This window comes from Xiphias gladius, chromosome 19 (genome assembly GCF_016859285.1).
Source record: "Xiphias gladius isolate SHS-SW01 ecotype Sanya breed wild chromosome 19, ASM1685928v1, whole genome shotgun sequence".
NCBI classification, from domain to species: domain Eukaryota; kingdom Metazoa; phylum Chordata; class Actinopteri; order Istiophoriformes; family Xiphiidae; genus Xiphias; species Xiphias gladius.
In genome coordinates this window covers 3,559,587-3,585,243 of record NC_053418.1, presented here as the reverse complement: position 1 = coordinate 3,585,243, position 25,657 = coordinate 3,559,587, and the positions used below count along the sequence as shown (strand labels likewise).

Below are 25,657 nucleotides of genomic sequence, written 5' to 3'. Positions count from 1 at the left end.
AAACCGTCGCCAGTATGTTCTGAGTACGGCTCAGACAAGCTGGAACATGCAAAATTTGGCATTTTTGCTTGGAAAATTTCTTGAATTATTAACTTATCTACTAATAAAGTAATTGTTTCAGCTCTAGCTCTCTAGATTACATATAACAGGGGGACTGTTTCTATTTATTTTCCGCTGTAATGAGATGGAGGCAGAAAACACAGAAAAATATCCCAAGAAATGGCCAAATAATGTAGACACCATTAGAGGCAAGTGAGAATATATATTTATACATTTTTTTTTCTTAAATTGGGTGAACTGACCATTTAAGTGTACTTTTGTGGGGGAGGGGACAGCGTTTTAATGCACTTATAACGTACCTGAGTGACAGGACAATTGCTTTTGTTCACATTTGTGTTGCAGCCTGCACATCCAGGAACAAAAAAAAAAAAAAAAAAACCCCAAAAAACGTAACACAACAAACTACCCATGTCCACGCCGAGCTCAGAGAGATATAAGAGTGGTACAAAGAGCAGGAACAGATGTAAACAAGGTTTCTGTGACAGATATCTCACCTTGGCGAAGCGTCTGTTATACTGGGCCACCACAGTGGGGTCCGGGCAGTCCAGTTTCTTGATGATCTCGAAGCTCTGGTTGAGCTGAGTGAAGATGTCCACCACCGAGCTGGAGAACAGCGCATGCTCAGATGTCTGCTGGAACTGCGGGTGGAGGGACAAGGAGACAAATTGCAAAATTTCAGACCAGCGCCGCTATTTTCTTTGATGGAAACAAATCTACTTTCCTGTAAACAAACAATAACTCATATCATTCTTATTTCTTTTCCCAGCTACTGTGGCCGTGTTCTCGTGTGATCACTCCACAGATCGCACGGCACTCTGACCATTACAATCCTTGTCATTCACTTGATATGTTGCTGGTCTGGCAATGGCGGGCTTACTGCGATGTTGCACTAATCATATGTCATCGGATAAATTCATCAGCTAAATGGCTCAAATGGAAACGTAAATGGTGCCCGGAGCGTTGGTGTGGTAGTCTGTGCTAGATGAGAGAACCATGTCATATATTTCCATATTGACTGAAACCCACAGTCTATGGGTCCGTAACTGGTTCTTTAAGGGCCAAAGGAGGCCGATAAGCACCTAAGGTTCCTAAATAAAATCCATCTACTCTAATGGACTCCTCGTAAACTCCCATGAGTTAAAATAGTTGTATCATCAGGCTACTTAAGAGAGTAAAGAGGCAGAGAATACGTATGCTGTCTAAAATAACACTCGCTTAGAGTATTCTCTGATAGCCCATTTATAAAAACTTTCAAAATGCATACATCCTTCCTGCATTTTGTTTGCAAATCATTCTAAGCCCATGAGCTAGTTGGGGGGGGGGGGCATCTCGAGTCTCCTGCTACACCCACATGGCATATTCCCTTCACGGCAACATTTAGTGTTTAGTGGCGTACTTGATCCGTCCGTGCTTTGCTCACTCTTTTGCTGCCACAGTGCTCAGCTGGAAGCCTCCCCTCCACCCCGGCGTCCCCCTGTGAGCTCCGAGCCTACCTTCCCTACAAGGGGGAGGATGTGCCGTCGCGTCCCATAACCTGGTGTGCTGACCTGGAAGTTTCCTTGGCAGTGACAACATCAGGGCCTAGACGATGAACTTCACTGGTGCAGGTTTTTTTACTTCAACAAAATGAAGGCTGAACTATTCTCCTTGGGCTGTTTTTGTCACTGACTTTAAGTCCTAAGTTTGGGTTTCCTTGTCACTCTCAGGCTGCGTTCAGACCGACTCAAGCACCGTGCGAAGAAAAAATGCCGTCCTTTACCAGACTGCGATCAGCAACTCAGAAAAATATGGTTTCCCTGTGCTTTCGGCCGCTGGAAACAACAACATAAGGTCAGAAAGTAGCTGCTATATCATACCACATTTGGTTCTGCTGTATAACTAAGTAGTTTTTATGGAAAAATAAAGCAGCTGTATCAGGTTTTAAGCACAGGCAGGAGCTGCAACAGCGAAGTGAACATTTTAACATTCAGCAGTGTCATTTAGTAGCCGTGACATTACTTTTATAGGAGTCTTACGAGTCTCACATTTGTGTCCTGATAATTTTAGGACGAGACTCAACTTCCACTATTCTCTAATCCCCTCTCCGATATTCTCCCTGTTGTGAGCAGTATGACCTGAGCTGCAGTTCTTGAGTGTTTGCAAATGGAAAAAAAAAAAGAAAGAAAATGAATTTATTGAATTTATGCAAGATCTGTGTAGTAAATCACCAGTCATAATAGCAAAGATCACAAACATAATGTCTCATCTCCACTAATTGAGAAGGCAGCAAATTGTTCCTGTTCGCTTTAATTAAATTCTGGTGTCTGGCAAGGCAATTTCTCCGTCGTCAGGAAATAAGAAATTGAAACTTGCTGAATTGTCGTATGATGGGGAGGCCGTTTGGCGCTTCAGTAGAGACAAGATCAGTAAGAGACCAACGGTGAAATCGGTAAACAAATGCATTGTTTATACAGTTACTGACGTCCTGTTGAAGGGTGTAACACTCAAACGGTGCCATTTCAAACCACTTTACTTAGAATACAGCATCCGTGTGCTTCCTTTATTACGCATGAACAGGTACACGGGGCTTCACTGAGTCGGTGTAAAGTTTGCAGAAGTTCATCATAAGAGAGAGACATGAGGCAAAGATACCGTGTGTGGTCAAAGTGTTTTAAAAACAACTAGAAGATAGCTTTTGTAGTTTGACCCTTAGTGCGCTCTTCTTCTTCTTCTCTGGGTCAAACAAGTCCCCCATCCTACGCGACCATACAGTTCGTATTTCCCCTTCCCTCTGATACGACCCATAAGCACGTTTCCCGAATGAGCTCGGGAGATTTGCCACAGAGGATCTGTTAAAAATAGATACCTAACCCTTTTACGATGTGACAATGCTACAGTAAAGGTTCGGTTAGGCCTAGGGAAAGATCATGGTGTGGTTTAAAATACGGATGTTTTGTCGTCATCGTTGCAATAGTAAACCTGCAGTTAAGGCGGGAGAATAATCTCGGTCGTGGTCAAGAGAAACAACGTTGACTGTCGGTTGAAAAAGGGAAACGAACAGCAGTCTCCCATGTTAAGAGTCCAATGTTGTGTTGACCCTTCCATCCATCCCGACCTCCTCCCTACACAGACTTTGTCGCTATATATAATGTCACCCGATTTCCTCAATTTCGCTCCCGTCGTAATTACTGCGACCACAAGAGGACCTCCTCACTTGACTGTAAAGATTTTATTTTGGGGCGTTAGCTGAAAAGACTGCTGCTGTCTCACACGACCACTGGACATTGCGTGACAACGAAACGTAGCCAGGCGTTGTAATGAACTACTTACTCGGGCCATTTTTTACAGGAGAGTCTCTCTGAGTCATACTGTACGTGTCATATCTGAACAAGCAGACATGATACACATATCTTCATATTCCGTGTGACTTGAACTTTCAATGATAATGTTATTTATGATAACATTATCAATGGACCAATGTCCTTTGCCAATAAAGATCAATAAATCCGCTTAGAAATCAGAGAAAAAAGATGGTCCCTGTAACTCCAGAACTTGCCTGAGAATCGTCATGTTTTTATGTTTTATTCTGTATCAGTGTAATCCAGTGATAGTTGTCTGTGCATCCATGGGTACACTGAAAACAGGAACTGCTCATAGCTGATTACTTTTAACGGTGGCAATTTACCATAGTGTAAGCAAACATAGGCTGCAAAAATACGGCCCAGGTTGTAGCCCATAGCTAACCAACTCCATAGCAACATTTGACTTAGAGCATGATGAAATTGGCAAGTTTTCAGACTTGTTGGTTTTTCATTACTACGTTTCTGATTCCGTGAGAATAGCAGCTGTTTGTAGCTTTGTGTTCCTCGGTGGCACACAGGGAACCAGAGGTAAGTGACAGCTGTGATATGTTGCTTAGAAACACCAAGACGCAGACCATTTTAACATTAAAAAAAAAAAAAAAAAAAAAAAGAAAAGTTCAGAATCAGAGCTGCAGGACAAAAAAGCATTATGGTTCAATTCCTAGTTAAGACCATGGCTTAGACTCCCAATAAGTTGTTAAACTACAGCCTGTGCTGCAAATGGAATTTTTAAAACCTCCTTTTCACTGGGATTTTTTTTAAAAAGAAACAGTCAAAGCAAGGACCGATGAGATCCTGTCATATCTGAGTCCTGAGTAATAGAGAACAGATTCGTGCTGAACTGAAAACTTTCTGACCATGGAATAGTTTTTCCAACCCCAAGCCCCTCCACATTCTCGCCTCTTCGACTCACCCCTTCTCTCTTGTCTCTCTCCAGCGCCCCATGCATGAACTCCATCGACACCTCCTCGTTCTCAGCCAGCCAGGCCAGGACAAACTGCAGGAACCAGCTGCAGCAGTAACAAGAGACAAGCAAAAGTGTTACCAACCATCTCTGTGGTGAGGAATTAAGTTCATTCGTGAAACATGAGAGACAGTATGGGACTAGTTTATTGAAATTAGTGTTGCTCTGATAAAGAGCAAAGATGTTTGGTTGTTTAGTTCTGAAGCTTGCTGAGTCAGAAAGATGATTTAAAATCACCTTTTCAAAAAAAATTCCTTTGTTATTTCTCCAGTTCTAATACGTCTTCTCTGTTTCTCATCTTTTATGAATCTCTGAATCGTTACCGCTGTTTGAAATGTCTTGCCCACGTAAATCGCCTTGTAACTTTGTTTAGAAAGCTGCTGCAGAAATAAAATGTGTTATCAATATTATTATCTAAGCCCTGTCACCCCTTCCCCCAGTGTCCACATCTGGTCAGGAGTGCTGCGTAGAGTGTGAAGGCGGTTGGGTGTGTGTGTCCATTAGTGTGAAACCAACAACGGGCAGAAACTATCACTGAGGATGAGCTCCCGTCTGTCTGGACGAGTCAGCGAAAGTGGGGGGAAAAAAACGTGTGTGTGTGTGTGTGTGACTTACGCCGGGTACTCAGGCACAGTGTCTGTGAAGGCGGGCAGGTCCTTAACATACTCGTTGTAGAGCCACTTGACCTTGAAGTGCAGGTTCATGTAGTCGGCGGTCTTACAGAGCTTATGCTTCTCGTGTTCTGTAAAAATGACAACCGCAGGCACAAACACACACAGAGACGCACAAATAAACACAGATGCCCGCGCGCTGGAGGTTTGTTACAGCGACTGCAGTTTTACAGTCTCTTGGTGGAGACTTAATACTGTAACTGTTTATACTGTTTCTATGGTAAGATTTCTAGTAAAAGTTTGTGGGCATGTTCGTTTGTACCCACGAATCTTTTCCATTTACCATACCAAGATCGTGGTACTGGTTGAGCTACTGGTTGCAACAAAACATCTCTGTCAGTAGTCCTAGAAATGATTTTGTATCTTAGAAAAGCACCGAGAAGGGAAAGCTGCTAATGTATTTCCACTGCACAGATAAGACCATATTTACTGTGGGACATCAAAGGAGAAGATATGGAAGTAAGAGATATGGTTGGGCTTCTATCTGCTTTTACAGATCCAAGCTTGTGGGTGTACTTACAGTTTCCTACCCATGTCTGACGATAGCAATCGTAAATAATGACCAATGGAACATCGCGGTTTAAGTTGATACGATGAACCTATTAGCAAACAGTTGTTTATTTACACATCCAGGTTACGGAGCAACATTATTTGGAGTTGTGTGTCTGGCCACCTGATGAATGTAAATCCAATATTCAGTCGCTTTGAGCTCCGCTTTTCATCCCTGCCAACCCCTGAGGGAAATATCTGACTCCTCGGCTGATAAATGCTCCAATGTGCTCACCAGCTGGTCTCTGCCTGTGTCATTCCGATGTTTGCTGCTGAGCGGGTAGCGGACAGTGGGTTTTTAAAAGCCAAAGACTGAAAAAAAAGGGGCCTGCTGTGGCCGGGTGAAGACGCCCTGAGGGCAGTGAGAGTGAGCCAGAACAGCCAAGTTGTGGGTCAGACAGCCAAACCACGAGCTGAAACTCACTACGATGTTCTCTAAAGTCGAGGGGAGCTGCAGATTCTTTAGGTTCATCGCGGCGAGCGACACCTTTTACATTGTCACATTCTTTCCACATCTGTTGTCATGAAACTAAAATTCCCTGTGGATCAGATGTTCCCGGCTCCTGGGTCGCATGACCAGGGCGACCAGTACCGGGCCACGGGCCATTTGCCAACCGTTGGCCAGGAAACATACGATTCAGCCAAAAGAATGATTTTTGCGGTAAGTGGCTCGAACTTGGCGAAGACTGTCTATGCGGCATCTTTCCACACCACTTTCTGATGTCTCACCCTGACGTCAATAATCTGATTTTTAATCAACGCAGGTCTGTCATCACCACCTCTCAGCAATCAGCAGCACATGCATCTGCACCATTATCATTATTTTTATTTACTAAGCAACCAGAATGAAGTACAGGACAAATAAAATTAGATCTCGGTTTCCTAGTGTTGTTTTCACACTCGCCGACTGAGTGGGAGAGAGACAACGCCTGAATCAAAATTTACATTATTTGCGGACAGGCATGTAAACACCATTGCGCAACGAGGGTTGTGAAACCCTGCTATAGAAGGCTAATTAAAAATCATCACTCTCTCTCCCTCACACACACACACACACACACACACACACACACACACACACACACACACACACACACACACACACACACACACACACACACAGTCTTACCAGCGTAGAAATCAACCCCGCGGATGCGAAATTTGATGGGAGCTGAGATGGCAACAGAGTTACGAGAACAACCAATAAGAAGCCAGAGAAAACAAGAAAAGCAAGTTAGAGAAAGCAACCACTGTGATGAGAAAGGCTTTAGAGGTGGAAAAAAAAAAAATCACAAAAAAGTACAAACTCTAGGGGAGTTGGAAGGAAGACTAGACACAGAAAAAATAGTCTAGAGATGAGATCAGTCTCCTGAAGAACTTGTCAAAGATTGAATTTATGATTTGAACTAAAGTGCTGACTCACCTACAGAAATCAGGTTTTAGGATTCTACTGCAAGAAGACTTTTCATTACAACTCAAAAAAAAAAAAAAAATCATCTAAAATCTAAAACTAAATGAGTTTTGCATACCTCAGTGAGCCAGACAAGGTTCCAGGATACTATAGTTTCTACAGTTTCAAGCCTAAAACCAGACACAGTCAAAAGCCAGAATATTGAGGAGCTAAGCAGGTTTCGATTGAGACAGAGGGACTTTCAAAAAGACGTTGCAAAAGTGGCAAAGTCATCTGATGTTGATGGCTCAATACCTGGAATCAGCAGGTTGTGCGCATACAGTACATCTTGAAAGTACCTTACCGTTTAATGAGAGCATAAATTTGTTACACGGAGGGCGCCGGGGGAAAATCGATCATAATGTATAAATGAAAAACATTTTATTTGATGGTCTGAAAGAGGAGCTTGATTCTCCTTCCACACCAACGTGCTGTCAAAGTGCCTTTGAACAGGGAATTAAATTCCACATTCGCTCTGGCTGAGCTGCCCGGGTGCCAAGGGACTGGTGGTTGTGCAGGGCAGCTCAGAGGTATGAACCTCATGTAGGGTGTTGCCGAGAGAAGATCAAAACGCTTCTTTAGATAAAGAAAAGGAGAAAAAAAGCTCCACGGCCTTTCAACCATCTGTACTTTTTTCTTTTTTTCTTAGATTTACTAAATATGCCTGTTTTTCCAGGTTGGGTCTCAGAAGATGTCAGACTACAGCTTGGACTCTCCAACCCTATCCTGTTACCCAACACAGAAAAACCACCAACACTACAGCAGCCGCCTCTCTACTGGCTCTTCTGACTGTGTCTCGTCAACGGCGGTGATCGATCTCACCATTGTTCCAGCGATAGTGATCAATTTTATCCAAAACTGAAAGAGAAGATGGCAAATGGAGAATGAGGGGTTGATGGAGTGAAGGAGAGAGGCAACACTGCCTTTCTTTGGCTCTCTTACACACACGGACACACACAAACGCTGTACACAGACACACACAGTCTTACCCTCCAGGGCATATTTCATGTCCTGAGCGAACAGCGTCCACATGACCTCAGTGCTGACTTTGCCAACATTGAGTTCCTGAGGAAACCTGTAAGGGAGGAAAGAGTCAGAGTTCCATTTTCACCGTCGGCGCTGCTCATTTGAGGACCACCATACGCCAAGTAAAAGGTAACCGACACGGAACAAAACTCAGTACTGACTGGTTAATGATGGGTGTGTACGAGTTCTTGTCTTCCTCAATGATGGAGACGATGAGTGTGATGAGTTTGGGCCAGAAGTCCAGATTCTGAATACTCGGGCCCTGTTCCTCCGGCAGGCTCTCCTCCTTCTTCTCCTCCTCCTCCTCCTCCTCCTCTTCTTCCTCCTCATCTTCTTCTTCCTCGTCATCGTCTTGTTTCTCTTTTCCTTCCTCTTTTTCCTTCTTCTTCTTCTTCTTCTTATTCTCTGGTTCAGGCTGCAAGATGAAAAAAAAAAAAGGCTGAAGATGAAAGGATGTAAGAATTTGGCTGCCAGATGTCCGGAACTTGCAAAAAGAAAAACATACTGTAGTGAAATAAGTGTCATCGCCGAACAAAAACAAGTTATCGTGCTGAACAGTTGTGATTTCAAGGAATCATCTCAAGTGAATAATTTACAAGGATTAAAATATTATTCTTCCAGATTTCACTTCACTAAATTCTCCCTCCACGTTTATGTGAAAAGGTTCCGCAAACTCCATAAAAATGAAAAGGAGACTTTTTGTGATTACCATGCAAAGAACTGGTCATTTATACCAAACAGCAGACTGGGTTAATGGGTTTAGACACATTAAGACATGAATCTTCCTGGACATGGTTAAAAATATCTGGAGATAATGCTTTGGCTGATGGACACTCAGTTCATTGGTGCATCAATTAGGGCTGAGCCAGCATGTGCTGTATTTGACAGTACAGATTAATATGAGCATTTGGAGGAGGCGAAGCAAGAAGTGAGATCTAGATCCCCCCTTTTTTTTTTGGGATTTATGTAGCTTAAACGGGACAAGGGCTTTGACAGGGAACCACTCCAGGACGCTGAAAGTGTTCTGTGTCATTAAATGACCCAAAGAAGTTTGCAGCCTGAAAAAGATGAAATGGTTGGTACAAAACATTAAATGTAGCATATTATCTATGTATTTATATAGAGTATGGTAGCTCAGGATTTACTTCTAAATGGTGGACGTGACTTTTTCAAAAATTGTCCCTGATTAACTCAAGTTGACTACAGCCTCATTGCCATATTCAAAATACCATTGCTGAGGCAGAATTGTGAAGCTATGCTCCTCGCTCCAAGAACGTCAAAGCAATGACAGCTTCTGGTCTCTGACTATCACATGATAAAATTCCCGTGGTGTGAGAAAAAAAAGATCGAGAACTAAAGATGTCCCGAAGAAGCTCAGAACGTATCGAGGATCAGCAACTCACTGGTTGGACGGCGGGCTGGAACTGACGGTTGAAGAGCTCCAGGCAGTTGTTGAAGATGTACTCGTAGGTGGAGTTCAGGCAGGCCTTGACGCAGTCCCGCACCACATTGGCAGCCCTGGGAGGACTCTGCAGTTCCAGGACCTGCGCAAGACCAGACATTGGAGTGGGTACGCATGTCAGACATAACTTGAACACAAACACAGAGACATTCGTGCATTCATGCTGATTTTTTTTTTCTAAGCCTGAAGGTCATACAATTTTCTCTCCATGATCGAAGAACCATGAAAAGTCAAAACAGAGAAAAAACACAAAAATCTCACACATATAAATGGTTACGTAAGATATATGGTGGATACATAAACCTTAACACACATACCTGTTAACCTGACCTCGACAACCCAAGCTCACACTGAGAGACATTAGTCAGAGGCTGCAATCAATCCTGTGACACTGCAGCTCAACTCTGCGCGTGTGTGTGTGTTCGCTCTTTTACTGACAATTCTGGGCATCGTGCGGTGACAGTTGACTGGAGACGCCGGGTTATGTAATAATAATAAATGTGGAAGTTCAATGTATGACAATCTTACTACATGATATTGTCTCAATAAGTCTCAAAGGTTTTTTCAACATAACAACACAGTATAAGAAAGCCAGGTTTCGAAAATACATGTTGTCCTCTGTAGTGAAGTCAGTCCCACGGTGTTGCGTGTGTCCGGTGTTTGGTTTCATGATTTGGTTACTTAATGAGCTGATATTCTGTTTCTACCTTCATTCTGAAGAAGGTGATGCTGGTGAGAAGATCCACGGTTGACTTGAGGTCATGGAGGCGAGCCTTGCTGCTGGCTGGGAAGTTGTTCTGCAGACAAACAAACACACACACACACACACACACACACACACAACTTACTACAAGCAAACAGTGATAATGAGGAACATCATCCTGAGAAAAAAGCCATATGGAAAACCTGCTGCGACCCCAAATAAACTCAAGAGACAATTGAGACTGAAACCACTGAGCAGCTGTGAAGAGAGCAATTTAACATCGAGGGCATATTGCAGGAAATAAAGCAAAATGACGACAGAAGATGGTAAAATATTTGTTGATGACAAAGGTTTTCAGTTTTGCACAGAAGTAAGTAAGTAATAAGTTAACAGTTCATGCTGACTTCTTGTATTCAGATTTATATCTATCCACGACATTGCTTTTTTCGTGAATGAATGGGGGCAGACTTTCATGTCACTGGGAGGGCCTGGAGCCACACAGTATGTCTGTGTATGGTGAAGAAAAGAAGAAAAGAATAACCGAAAGTGGAGACTCACTCTGTACATGGAGAGGTCTATACGCAGGGAGTTGTGCAGCTGATCCAGGAGCTTCACAAAACGATCTCTCTGTTGGAAAGAGAAAAGAAAGTGGAAAGAGACTTTGCTCAGATTCTTGCATTCGTTCAGACACAGGCAAGGGCAATTTGCAGCCTGTTAGTGTCTGAATGTGTCTGTCTCTGTCTGAGCATGCGTGTAGCCCAGCACCATAGAGAACACGAGGGAGGACTGAAATGGTGCAGAGAAAAAGAAATGTTTTGTCTGAGAAATTCATCAAAACAGAGACTCTTTTTCTGCAGATGTGCAAAATACAAAACCATTCGAGGCTACACGAGTATACTTTAGTTTGGAAAAGCAGGTTCGCACTTCATGCCCCTTGCTGATGATGAAAAGCAGAGAATGGATAGCTGGTTACATGCTACCACAAAGCAAGAAAGGGCAGATGACAAATGATCTGTCAACCTATAATGATTACTGACCTAACTTTCATTAAAGTTAAGTGTATAAAATTTATACACGTGTGTGTCCAATTTACGAACACATCACTTGATGATAGGATACACATGATATATTGTGAGTTATAATCCTCAAGATTATATCAAACCCCATTTTTGCGTATTTTCCAGTGCGCAATTTTTAAAAATAGCCATTCAACGACTATTTCCCCCTGATAAAGACCCCGTGAGGTCAAAAAACGATCTGCGGTTTTAAAGCGATACATCTAAATAAATACAGACTTCCTTTAATATAACCGTTTCTCCATCTTCATGACCACCCCAAAGGTGCCCTGTCAAGTTACTGACCACTAGGAGCGCTTTGGAGCAATGTTTTTATGATTGGGCCTCTTTTTTGATCGTATTGTGCGCACACACACACACACACACACACACACACACACACACACACACACACACACACACACACACACGCACACACACGCACACACACACACGCACAAGGACGCACGTTCACGCTGTTGGTTTCACATGACTCCTACTTCTGGACGGTCGGTAAAGTTTTTGGATGTGAAAACACTGAACGTAAACGTATCTCCGTTGTCATTTTGTATGTGAAAGCCATTCAGCGTATATGCATTACGTAATTGCTGTTCTACAGTATATTCTGGTTTTCATTGTTACTGATTCAAACTGCTCACCGATTCACAATGGATTAACGGGATAGACTAGATGTGGACGACAAACGAAGCAGGTCGTGCATATTTTAGATCATACGGAAGACGGCTGTCAATCCCTAAGCTGAGTATTAACATGCCAGATGGCACTGTTCACAGTGTTTGACTAAGGTTTGTTTGGCTGCACTTTGGACAGACACACCAGTTGTTGTTCCTCTGTTGCATTTCAAGTAGCTGCTAGAGTATTGTGCAATTGGAATTGAACTGTGGGACCTGAATTATGAAAATACACCTGCCGTTACAGTACCACCGGCAAACGCAATCGTTGCCGAATGAACCAGGACTGATATCTCGAGAACTAAACCTAATGTTAACTTTTCACAACTCTTCATATATGTTTCATTTCAGCAGTGACTTCCACATTCATGTGCAAGGCCTGCTCATTTGGGAGCAACTCGGGCTCAGTGTCTTGCTTGAAAGACATGGAGACACACGGCCAGGAGCCACGCTATGTGCAATGGCCAACCAGCTCCTTCGCCGAGGCTACAGCCGGTACCGGTATCCCCGTCGCTGATTGTTTTCATCTATCCACTATTTTCCTTCCTGTGCTTTGGCAACACAAATCTATCTACATGTCATGCCAATAAAGCAACCGGAAACTGGGAGGGAGAGAGAGAGGGGTCCTCTGGAATAGTGGGAGTCACGACACGACGGCAGACAAACTGAGGAGATAAAATGAGTTTAGTCTGACAGAGAAAACGAGGGGGGAGAAGAAAGAGAAGCAGGGGTTTCCAGCCTCACTGAAAAGTCCTAACTAGTTACTCTCTAAAAAATTGAAAAAACATAATAGCTGATGACACTAGTGAATCCCAAAATGGTGCATTTTGATTGTATTACAGTTAAAAAGTTTCTCTGGATATCTGTCAGGCCTCAGTATTTCAGTCCTTAGAAAAGTAGCCTGTCATGGTTACATGGCAATTAGCTTGTGCGTTGTTAGTATACTGGAAAGGGTTTCCCTTTGTTTTTATCTCTGGATGACAGTATGAGCAATTGCCAACATTACCTGGCACTAAGGATCGATAAGAAATTGCCAAATTCCAATCAACCCCCTGAAAGAGTCTTTCATCTCTCGTTTTGCTTGCGTCTGTCTGTGCGTCCCACGGCGGCAGGAACGGTGCAAACAGTGTTAGTTATTATGTGAGAGAAGGCAGAAACACAGAAAATGTGTTATAGCTTTCTGAGTCATGGCAGAGAGGGAAGCAGAAACACCTTAAAGTTGTAGGCTAGTAATAAAAAATTTTTTTTTTATTGTCAACAAACCCTCTGAAAAAACCAAAACCAACAATGAATTTATATGACTAACAAATTTTGTCTGTATGAAAAGCCTCCATCATTGGGTAAAAACCATTGAATCACATCAGTGAGTCACACTGTTGCACCGGCTGATGTATCCCTTCATATATTTTTTGCATTGCATGTAGCAGAACACTGCCTTCCACAATGATATGCATACAGAAATGTTGTTTTTTTGGAACAACGGTTGGATGGACTTCTATGAAATTTTGTGCAGACGTTCATGTTTCCCAGAGGATGAATTCTAAGGACTGCAGGCAGCACATAAGCATGAAAGCAACAAAAAGAGCTCTGCAGACTTTATTCCACAAGCTGACATTGCAGCACAAGCATGCCTTCTTCAGTGCTTAAAGACTAAAACAAATCCCATCATATATCAGAGACACCGGATGTGCCATCTAGCCTGTGTAAAAAAGGCAATTATAATAAATAAATGTAATAAATATATAAAATGTCAGCTTATGGAATAAAGTACCCTGCTGCATATCAGTCAATTGCGCTCCTGCTTCTTTGTTAGGGGTAAAAAAACAGAGTGACGGTAGCTACGTAGCTACTGGCGCCAACGTCGTTACTACAGCAACCCATGCAGATAGGCTGGTGACGCCTGGATACAAATCTGATCCGATCACTTGCAAATAACAGATCTGATTTGAGAAGCAAATCTGATTTGCCTGTGGTCTGACCGCACTGCAGCCCCTAGGTATACCTCGCATGACTGTATATTCTTAGTCTTGCTTATACTGTATATCTGTGCCCTAACCTTTACATGCTCAATAGGAACCATAGAGCTGGAGCTGAGAGCTACAGACAGGCTACAGAGGTCATGTATTGAGACGGACCAAACCATTGTCAGATTGGTCTTGTAGGGGATGTTGTTGACTTAACAATGTAGACGCTCTCCAGCCTTGCCCTTTAAACTAATCCTCACAGCTCCATCTTAACTCTGAAATCAAGTCCAAACCCTCGGAGAAGAAGTGCGGTCTAGACGAAATGTCCTCACTTTCCAAAGCTGTCCTCACTTTCACGGTCTCATGGAAACACAGCAACAAACACACACACACACACACACACACACACACACACACACACACACACACACACACACACACACACAGACTTTTGACCTAAAAAGCCTGAGACAAAAACAAGAGCTCAGTTTTGACCTTTTAAAAATAACACATTGTCACATCGTCCTTCCCTAAAGCAAAGCCTTCCTTGTCCTCTACCACCACACGCACATACAGACATCCTCTATCATTACAGTATGGGTAAAAATGGATTGAATGGCTCCATTTTTCATTGTTACCTGTTCCCCACACGGTGAGGGGCAAGTTATTTCCTTTCCCCATCCTGGACTTCATGAATCACTATGTCCTCCACAATTTATGCGATCATAAAACATTTGGCATATGTTCCAATTCATTAGATGGGCGATAAATTTCTTTTTAAATAGGGAATAATTAATATTATGGGCCTGAAGGCTTCACCCAGCAATTAAGTAACGTAGCCTGAAGGAAAAGAGAAGGGAAAATGGTGACGATCATTTGGAGCTGAACTTCAGTGTTTTTGGATTCAACTCCTCAGGTACATTTTTCTTAGAGGGATCCTGTGTTAGCTGCTGAACTCAGTTTTCATCAACAGTAAATGAACCTATAGTAGGCTGTGTTTTGTATTTTCGGGGTTTTCATTACGCAAAATTGATTCAGCTACTATTGATGACTCCTTTTTTTTTTTAATTGATCATTTGTTTTTGCATTATATTATTATTGCTGTTTTGTGCCTTTTTTCTTCTTGCTTTTTGCTTTTGTACTAGAGTCATCCAAATCTTGGGACATTACTTAATTAGTCATCGGCGCTCAGAGCAAGCCAAACATTTGTTTTTGTAATTTTGCGATATCTATCGCTCGATTGGAAATAGGGATGAAATATGTTATTGTGGGCGTGGTTATTATAATCAAATCATATCTTTTCTCTCTACTTTTGAAAGAAGTTTCGGTCTCACGACGACTCATGAGACTGAACTGGTTTCAGCACCAAAGCTTCTCTGTTTTCCTAGTGGAGCAGATGCAGAATCACCACGAGCTAATAAAAGGTACCTTCAACAAGTTGCTGAAGGCAGATGAAATGAAGTTATCTGGGGAGGAGACGGCATGTATTGCTTTGCTCCAGGAGGAACTGTCGCTCAAAGCAGGAAAAACCCAAGTAAATATCCACAAAAATGGAAGGTAGCTTTGGAATTAAAGCACATTTCCAGCATAAATCGGCACAAACCATCACGTGCAACTGACTGCTGGCAGGCAGCCTAAGTGTAAATTTCACCTCTCTAGATTCTCCATAGCAAAATTGCCCTGAGCTAGTTAGTCATTATTGACACTGACCGCTATTGCACCTCTTCTCTCACTTAGGTACAGCCACATTCAAGGAAAGTCACGAAAAGCACAAATGGGCACAGGTGAGAAAGCAAAAATAGGCGACCGTGATGAAAGCCCATCTAAATTTTGGCATGATCCCACAAAATCGTGGATAAAACATTCTAGGCTCTAATACATGAATCTAAGTGATCATCGTCGGTTAAATCCTCAGTGCACTTTCAATAATTAACTTTTAAAGAGCAGGACTTGCTCATGACCAGGGAACATTTATGACAGCTTTTTTTTTCCCTGATAAAAGTAGCTTGTAAAAAGTTACGCAACTTGTAAAGGCAGAAAGAGGCAAGTACAGATGAAAACAGCAGTTTCATCTGTACTGCCCCTGGCTGACAACTAGGGACCTCTCAGGTGTGAATATGTGTAACAGCTAAGGGGCATTGCCAAAAAGAAGCACACTGTACATGCCCAGTAACGACTCTCAAGGGAAGTAATTTACGCTAAAAACAACCAACAATAACTCAGTGAATAATGTTTGTTCTCACCAGCAAAATTCACTGTTGCAGCAGCTCTCCCCAGATGTGAGATGCTGGCATGTCTCCACTCTCCTTGCTCTTGCTCTTGCTCTCACACACACACACACACACACACACACACACACACACACACACACACACACACACACACACACACAAAAACACACAGCCTGCAGGCACGCAAACTCACCCACACACCTGTGCAACATAACATGCGCTGAAACTGTCACTAAAACTGTCAGCCAGTGACATGATTTCAGGGAGGAATTATGGAGAGTAGAGGAGAGGAAGAAGAGATCGATATGACTGCATCTTTTACAGGCAGAGACAGCGAGGAGACGGAGAGAGGAGACGAGAGGGAAGGAAAGGAAGTGAGGTTTAACACTTTAGGAAATCCCCTTATTGCCATGGCAACGGGTGCATTGAAATTGGCACGGCTCAAGATTTAAACGACACGAAACAAAAACCAAAACAAAAAAGTGTGTGTTTTTCGAGATCTGAGAGGAAACAAAGCAGCAGCAGTAAAAAAAAAGAAAAAAGACAGAGAGAGGACAAATACGGCAAAGCAGACGGCCTGTTTCATTCTCTCTGAAACCAAGCTACAAAACACCATTGATCAAGAAAACAACCTTGGTTTCAGTATAAAAGAATACTTTAAAGATTTGTGTTGTACTGCATTGTTCTAAAAATGTTCTTAAAAATTGTAAACCCTAATGATTTCACAGAAGCTTTTTAATATTGATTTAGCTCCACTTCATATATTTATGTCTTTTAGCATTTGATATTTAGCATTTGGTGTTTTTATTTGACCTCTGACAAGACACATATGGAGGGAGCAAGGGATGACACGCGACAATGATCCCCAACCAGAATCAAACCAGGGGCATTGAAATGACATGGTATCCACCTTAGACCACAAGGTCACGGGGGCGACCCTGGGCTTAATACTTGTTCATAGGTAAAATCGTATTAGTTTTGAGTACCTAGATAAAATATTTCCTAAATTTTTATTGTGCTGAACCAGACATGCCTCGGCTAATTAGGTTTACTGTAACACCAGCAATAGCAAATATGGATAATTGAAACTTTATGGTCAGTCCCAAACGAGGAGAAACTTTTCACTGAAGTGTTTCCGAATGGTGACGGTTTATCTCAGTCAGCTAACTTTGGTATTTTCCACAATGCTACGTGTGTGCATGTCCCTCAGTTATTGCTTCCAACCCGGAGGAGTTAGGAGCCAGTGTGCTTTGGATCTGTGGTTGTGTATCGATGCAGCTGTATCTCTGGATCTTTTATTAGTCTTCCAATATGTATCAGCTTATCTTTACATCCCTCTTTTATTTCAATTTATTCCTTTGCCTAAATGCCATTTAATGTCTAACGTAAAACATTTAAATTGCCTTGTTGTTGAAATGTGCTTTAGAATAAACTTGCCTTCCCTCATTTATTAGTAACTAATGCCTTAATAAATAGTTTGGAGCTCACTAGATAACCAGTGTATCAAAATATATCTAGTTTAGGATCATTAATTTTATGTATGAAGTCAATACATTGCCTAATGGTCAGTTAGTCATTAATTAGTGTGGGTTCTCTGAACTAGAGTGAATGATACTTCATGCATTAATTCATACATTAAATTATGCTGATTCATGCATTAATTACTGTCAAGTCATTAAAGTGTTACTGATGTTCTCTATCATCAAACAGGGAAAGAAAAATGGATTAATGGAACGTTTTTTTTCCTGTAACTCAAATACCCACACTAAGACTGAACTTATCAACCTATCCAGCAGTTGTAGCCCAACATGAGAGCAAGTCTGTCTGCATCCCCTGACCCATTACGGCAAGAACACGCCGCCTGCAGTCGCTCATATATCACTAGAATCTGAGTGCAACCAGTAGAACTGAAGTTGACACTATTGGCTAAGATCCCAGGCGTCATTAAGCTCGGCCTCTAGCTGTCATTGTCCCCCCATGTGTGGCTCCTGTGGGGCCCACTGGCCAAACCTGAGGCACCGCAAAGTTCAGAACCGAACCAAAACGACCAAAGGTCCCACAGTGGTAAGACATTACCTTTTAATGAGGAAGATTATTGGCAACATAAAGGAGTACCTACTGGCTCTGTATTGGTCATTCCCCATGGAGGTCTATGTGGAACAGGTACTTTAGAGCAGAAAGCTTCAAGTATTACAGCCAACCTGGGCCACCGTCCGTGGGAAGACTTTGTGATGCCTACTCAAGGTCAAAATGTAACTTAAAAGCTAATTCAAAGGTTTTTTGCCTGTGAAAAAATAAATCTCACTCATGCCTCCCTCTATAAATAACCGCGCTTTTTTTGATTTGATGTCTTACTGTGTATTTCTTCTCCTTTTAGACATTTTCAGTTCAATTTGACCAGTTTTAAACTTGAGCACAGCCCTGTAAGATCTTCATACGGGCCTGCAGAGAATATTAATTTCTTAAATCAGTGCCATTAGAGTAACTAAAACCTATATGCACAATCCTAAATAATCTCATCAATAAGAAAACAGAAATTTCTGATGGATGTTTGGGTAAAAGCAGCTTGAAAGGAGGAAATCATTGAATTCTTTGACTGCCAGCTGAATCTCGAAGTACCCTTGATAGTTTAATGGTGCTATGTGTATAAAATGTTCTGAAAAGACAAACAAATGACAAGGTAAACATGTCATCCACCAGGAATATTGCAGATCATGCCCAAGCAGTCTACAGTATGTCAGTGTCATCGTTTTGACTTGTCATTGTGGTGCAACCAGTGTCCATGTCAGGGTAATTTCAACACTGGTGACATGCTGTTTTGAATGTATCATTCCCCGGGCTAGAAACCAGATGTGACTGCCTGAGTGATGCAGCGGATAAAGAAACGGACAGAGAAAGAACAAGCCCATAACCCTTACAAAGAAATGTATGAAACGTCTACGTTTAGCTGGACAATATTTGGCACTTAGATGTACGGGATAAGGTTTTGAGCACCCTAAGGCCATACCACAGCTGATCTGTTCCAAGTGTTGTTTCCCAGCTGCTCAAATCATACTGTATGTTTATCGCTGGCTGCTGCTCCACAGCAGAAGCTTTGTAGTTGCACTGTCATCAAGACACAGTTATATCCGTGGCAGCTGAAGGGCTGGAAAAATATACAGCAGATACTGAAAAAATGTTGAGGCTGTCGTCAGTGGGCAGTCTACTGAACAACAGTTTAGGTAAAAGTGTATCGGTTGATCAGGTGGGTCCCTTAGCTGGCTAAGCTAGCTGGTCCAGTAATAACCGATAAGCACAGAGAAACACCTCAACTGCAATTTTAGATTGCTACTGCAGTTTTAGACCTCCAACTTTTAAACCAGCGGTTTTTCAACTGACTTAACATGAGATGGTGGATGGTTAATTTTAGCTAAAACTTAACTTTAATTCATTTAACTTCCATAACTTTAGCGATGATTCTACAGATGTTTTCAATCAGAATGTAGATCTGGTGGGGTTAAGTTGAGGCCAGCAATCAGATGATGACTTAAAACCACTTATCTAAAATCAGATCATCATTTTTCTGTCCACTGCCATAAAAGACAGCTGTCTATTTCAAACTGAGATGTCCAAGTTGTTTGTTTCCAAGTCCAATCACCAGTCAATTTTGCTCAAAAGTTGAGGACGTCCATGGTGGCCCCCAAGGTGCACGTCACCTGAGAGCTACATCTGGACTGAATCTAGTTCTTTCAATGTAGCAGCAAGGGACGCTTTGTACACATACTGCCTAATGGCCTAACTAGTTGCCAGGCTGACTAAAATTGCTGGTGTTTATCTGTGTTGATTTTATTGGATCTGGCGGTCACTTACCCCGAAGTTGGAGGCTGCAAATCTGGCCGGAGCGGAGACATTGGTGGAGGCGGTGGGGTGGGCGTAGAAGGCATTGATGTTGGCCAGCAGGGTGCTCATCACTGCTGGCACCCCCGACAGCATGTACTTAGAGGACAGGCAGGAGAAATGGCTGAGGAGAAAAGGAAAGGGGGAGGTTTAGAGAGGGGAAGGAAAACGGAGGTAGCCGAGCAGGTTTGGAATGAGTGATTGAAGGTTTAAAAGCCGTTAGAGGTTTAAAAAAAAAAAAAAGAGACAGGATGGATATGGAGAGGGATGAGGGTGCGTTGCAATGGTTAAAGGGAGGGAGGATGAGATAGGTGGAGACAGAAGGAAGTGAGGGTCCAGAAGAAGACATAAAGAGGGAGAGAGAGAGATCAGAGGGAGGGAGGAAGAAATAAATTACAGAGAAGGAAGAGGATGAAGGATGGACGGATGTAGGGAGTGAGGAAATGGTTGGGCATAATTGGAGACAAGAGAGAGAAGAAAAATTGGAAGGTGGGAGGAAAACCAACAAAAAGGAATTAAACTGTGGTGAAGTAAAAGCCGAAGAATACCAGTGTACAATTGTAGCCATTTTCTCCATCTGTCCTGAATTAATATTACAGACAATATTACAATATTAAATGTTAATGTTTAATACAGAAGAATTACAAAATGTAGTTTTTCATAATTTCTAGGGGACTGGGTTGCGCTGGAGGTTAACTTGTTAACTTGTACACAAAATGATAAATTCCAGAGTATTAATTAAATCAATAATTGACAAAAATTATTAATTGAAAAAACGTATAAAATACTAGAGACCTGGAGGGCTCCATAAAAACAAAGACACGTGAATTTTGCCAACAGTTTGTTCTTGTGAAGAAGCCAAAATGTAACCGAAGTTCAGCAAGCTTTCATGGAGAAGTGAGACTTCTATAATGACTACAGGGCGTGCATTTTCATTTGGCTGTCTTATTTATTGGCTCATATCCCCATTTCCACTGGGACAAAGTCTGGGCCATTTCTGCTTACAACTTTAATTTACTCAATGCTTCGTAGTATGATTAGGTTATGTGATGGTGCTCCTTCTTCCAACTCACAAAACAAAAACAATACAGAGAGCTTCTCTGTCTCTTTGAGGTCAAATTACAACATTATTAATACAATTAAACCGGTATGTGTACGCATGCTTATTGAGTCTTTCTCACCACCTGCCTACAATAATCCAATCAAACAGTTGGGACAGGTCATCTTTCCTCATTAGATGAGATAAACTAATTTGCATGCGCTTTATAGTTCATGACAACCCTGCCCACCTCTCATCACTTCAACACAGACACAGACACAGACACAGACACAGACACACACACACACACACACACACAGGCCTACAAATACCATACACAGTCACACTAATTTGAACCATTTCCTGATTGGATGTAGTCCCACGTGCACACGATTGGCTGACGTCATAGCCTGTTGAATGAGCTGATTCCTGGAGCGAACTTGCATCAACACATCCACATTAACACATTCAGTACACATTCTTTCACAGATAATAACACGTACGTCATGGCCTGGTATATAGACTCGATGCCGTAGCGCATGGCGAACTCGTCCACGATTTCCTGTGGCACTTCGTCAAAGTAAACCTTCCAGGCGTCGTCTCCCTGAGCCACTGGGATCTTCACCACGCCCCCTCCCTCAACATCCGTGGAGAAGTGAAACATATTCTAGACAGAGAGAGGTTGAACGGGCAAACGTCGGCATGCACTCAAACAAGTAAACAACGGCCAGGAGTTTAAATCAATTATTCACAGATACCATCCGTTATACAGGAGTGGGTCGAGATTCATAGATTGTTGAAAAACCATTAAAGCCAAACACAATTCTGACTTTTGGGACACGTCACTGTTGGGTGGTAACATCTACTTTTTCTTGCCAGTTGAGAAATGATCCGAATCTGGAAGGAAAGGATTTGTCTGTTCATGTTGGCAGCCTGAAGATCAGAAACAATTTGGTGAAACTGAAAAGGCCTTAAATCAAAAATCCGATCTGCATCCCTGCTGATTCTCAAAACTCCTAAGGAACCATTCTTACGTTAGAAAATTGTCTATTAATTTCCTGTTTTGCTCTTCATTGAATTTAGATCTTAATTAGTAGATTAGTCAACTGTATCTTCAGAAAGTAAACAACATCATCAGTTTCGATAACAAGTTGTCATTTATCAAGCACAAATGTCAGGTAGCCACTGATTTCTAATTTCTCAAATGGATTTGCTGTAGGATTTCATTAATCAATCAAAAATGAAAATAATATGGCGGTTTTCTGCTTCCATGGTCTTGGCCTTGACTGGTTCTCAGCTGTCTATAGACTCAGGTGAAATGCCACTGCGCACGTATCTGGCCAGAAGCAAAAATACTCCCGGATGTCCTACTTTAGCTTAGTACTAAAGGCTTGTTGTCGGTTTCTCCATGACAAGTATATGTTTGTGTGTGTGTGTGTGTGTGTGTGTGTGTGTGTGTGTGTGTGTCTCACCTCATGAAGACACGTGTATTGTACGTGGTACGGTGCCACCTTTTCCTCTCCCTCAATCTCCACACTGATCTGAAGACGAATGGCACCAGACACCGCCGACTTGTCTGTTCTCTTCTCTGTAAGCGGACACATGCACACACAAAAATGAACACACACACACACACACACACACACACAAAACACGTGCACACACTCACTCTGATGAGGTACAGCGCTCAGAGTTAAACTTAAGTTGAACTACGAAACAACAACTGAAACAGTGAGTGCTCCAGAAGCGCACACACACACACACACACACACACACACACACACACAAACACACACAAAACACGTGCACACACACACACACACATACACGTACATGACGTAATGCATTCCCTAGCCCCTTACCTTAACCTCAACCATCACAACTAAATGCCTCACCCCAACCCCAACACTTACCCTAGCCTAAACCTGATTCTAACCCTAACCCTAAAACCTTGACCCTCTTAAGTCTTAACCCTCATTCAGCCCTTTAAAGTTGTGAGAACTGGCCAAAATTGTCCTCTCTTTCCCAAAATGTCCTCACTCCGTAGGGCTAAAACTCAAACTGGTCCTCAGTACCAGTACCAGTACACACCCAGACCTTCTCTTAGTCTGATGGTTCTGAATGAGTACGTACCCAGGTTGTACCAGACGTCCATCTCTCCGCTCAGCGTTCGGACCTCGATGATGCTCTGACCCAAGAAGTCGTCGGACTCCCTCTTCAGACGCTGCTTCACCCGCGACTTGATGTCATCGTCCTCGTCCCAAACGCGCAGCTTGATACGATCTGACGAGTTGTGGCACTCGCTGTGGTGACAGGGGGACAGGTGGGTGGGGTGTCGTTCTAACCACTGTGTGAGACAGCTAAGGTGGAGGGCATGGCGTGCCCGGAGCAAATTGGCATAGGTTCAAAACTAGCTATCATTATCATCTGTGGTGGCTACCCCGTAAGCACTGATTTGTTGATTTGCAAGGGTAAAAAACGTTTAGATGTCTTGGCTAAAACCTGGCTGAATTTGGTTGTGTAGCATACATATAGCTGTACAGCATTTCACTGAGTAGATTTCCTTTTCACATGTTGAAATCTAGTTTTTGAAATGCTGGTGAAATACCTTGTCACAAAAATTTTGAGTTGATCACTTTGCTGATAACTGAGCTTTTTTTCTTTTTACATTGTAGTGTTTCTACTTTGACTTCAAGCCCCTGCACACCCTCACAGGTGTTTCATAGGACTCCATGTAGTAATAAATAGGATTTGGTGTGAGGAATCAGGTGCAACAAAGCCAACAGGAGAGTGGAGGAGATATCAGTCTGTACACCACCATGAGAACGGCTCTAATAAACCAAAACTTTTTCCCACACTGCAGGGTTTTCTTTGCAAGACATCTGTGATCTCCAGCTGACCTTTACAACCAGGTGGAAACTAACAAGCTGCACTTACAAGCTAAACTTTTCCTCCCAGACAGGGTTCAGGTTGCCGTAGATGGTCTTTGTTCTCTTCTTGGTTTTGCCGACTTGGATGGTGACATAGGGGTCACTGGAGCCTGTCCTGTCCTTGGCCTGGAGACCCTGCGCACTGACGACTGATGACACACACACACACACAAGTAGAGAGAATGACTATGAAAATTGCATAAGAACAACAAACACCTACTCTCTCCCATCATCTTTCTGTTTGTCATTCACACACACACACCAAAACACAAGTTATCACCCACGCAGTTATGCAAAGCCTCGTAACACAATACTAATGACTCAAAGACAGATGTTGGGTAACAATATTTCTCACCAAATTACTAAAAAAACTCCTGTGACCTGATGTTTCGCTGTTCTGTTCAACACGTAGTCAAAAGATGCTTTCAAGAGACTGGCCGTTATTACACTGTCTGGCTTTCAACAGTCACAATAAAAAGAGAACAGTAAAGTTTAAGTGTAATCAGTAGCTTGGATAATAAGAGCGAACATGCGCTTTTCTAGAATTTTGTAGTTAATTTTTTGCACTTTGTATCCCGCATACTGTGTGTATTGATAGATGGAGATTAAAAGCTTATGAACTGAGTCTGGAGACATTTCTTTGAGGCGGAAGGTCAGCAGGTACCACGGGTGTTGTTTAACTGGGAGACGGCTTCATTCCTGCCACCCTCACTGCCACTTTAATCCCGGTGAGAGGATAAAGCAAGAGATCTGCAGCAGATACAGATGAGTGTCTCATTTGTAGCCTTAGATCTTAACTACAGCTGTAGCCTGCCTGAAGACGAAGACACCGAGCAACATGTACACTATAGACATTTTCTATAGTCCAGAACCGCAGGAAGGTTCTTAAGCTCAACACACAGGCCGAGTTGCGAGGCGTCACATCATTTGACGGTAGCACACAGTGGATGCATCGTAGTCAGTGTAGAGTATCCAGAAGGGGGCCAGTACAGGGAGCAATGTGATAAAACTGCCGCTTTTTGGGAGCACTGATGTGTGTCAATGCCGGTAAATAGGACAGTATGATTCGCTGAGTGTCAACATGTGTATGGACTTGCGGTTTGTGTTTGGATGTATGTTATATGCCACCAGAGTGTGTTGTCCTTAACAGGAACATAAGACAGGGAGAGAATGAGGGAGTCTAAATACCATTTTTCCAATTCTCTACATTGCACTGCTGATAGGAATAGTTTGACATTTTAGAAAAATACACATATTCAACTTCCGCGCGAGCGTTAAGGACGGTTAATTGTCTCTCAGAACTTGTTCTGAAGATGTGCTGCCCAACCACGTCAAAAACCAAATGTGTTTACAGTCGTTCCGGTCACGCTGGAAGGTGGAGTGAAAACAAGGTATTGCTTAAAAGCGGGGATAGCGGCGCATATTTTCAAACAGTCTCTCCAGTTAGACATTCATAGTGTTGCACCCAGTTGTTCACTTTAAAAGTGACACAAATAGTTGTGTAACAAACTGAAAAAAAGAGAGCTCGAGAGAGAAGTATAATGCCTGGCTCCTCTTTCACCTCCGCACAGCTGGCCAATAACAGGGCGAGGTGCGTTCGAATGTCGGTTTCAGAAAGTTACACAAATGGTCAAACACAGACAC

At 42.5% G+C, this 25,657-nt stretch overlaps 1 protein-coding gene across 1 annotated transcript in view; it reads right to left on the bottom strand.

The window, feature by feature from the left end:
• The window catches only part of LOC120804901 (protein unc-13 homolog B-like), a 170,117-nt gene that overhangs the window by 30,781 nt on the left and 113,679 nt on the right, over nt 1–25,657 (bottom strand). The window contains exons 18-30 of the mRNA XM_040154625.1: nt 24,021–24,162; nt 23,217–23,386; nt 22,556–22,671; nt 21,587–21,750; nt 20,018–20,168; nt 10,785–10,853; nt 10,231–10,320; nt 9,477–9,605; nt 8,223–8,350; nt 8,025–8,110; nt 4,981–5,107; nt 4,315–4,411; nt 555–698 (exon numbers count right to left, since the gene is read on the bottom strand). Of these exons, the coding sequence (XP_040010559.1) occupies nt 555–698; nt 4,315–4,411; nt 4,981–5,107; nt 8,025–8,110; nt 8,223–8,350; nt 9,477–9,605; nt 10,231–10,320; nt 10,785–10,853; nt 20,018–20,168; nt 21,587–21,750; nt 22,556–22,671; nt 23,217–23,386; nt 24,021–24,162 (1,613 nt within the window). The remainder of the gene's footprint in view (nt 1–554; nt 699–4,314; nt 4,412–4,980; nt 5,108–8,024; nt 8,111–8,222; nt 8,351–9,476; nt 9,606–10,230; nt 10,321–10,784; nt 10,854–20,017; nt 20,169–21,586; nt 21,751–22,555; nt 22,672–23,216; nt 23,387–24,020; nt 24,163–25,657) is intronic.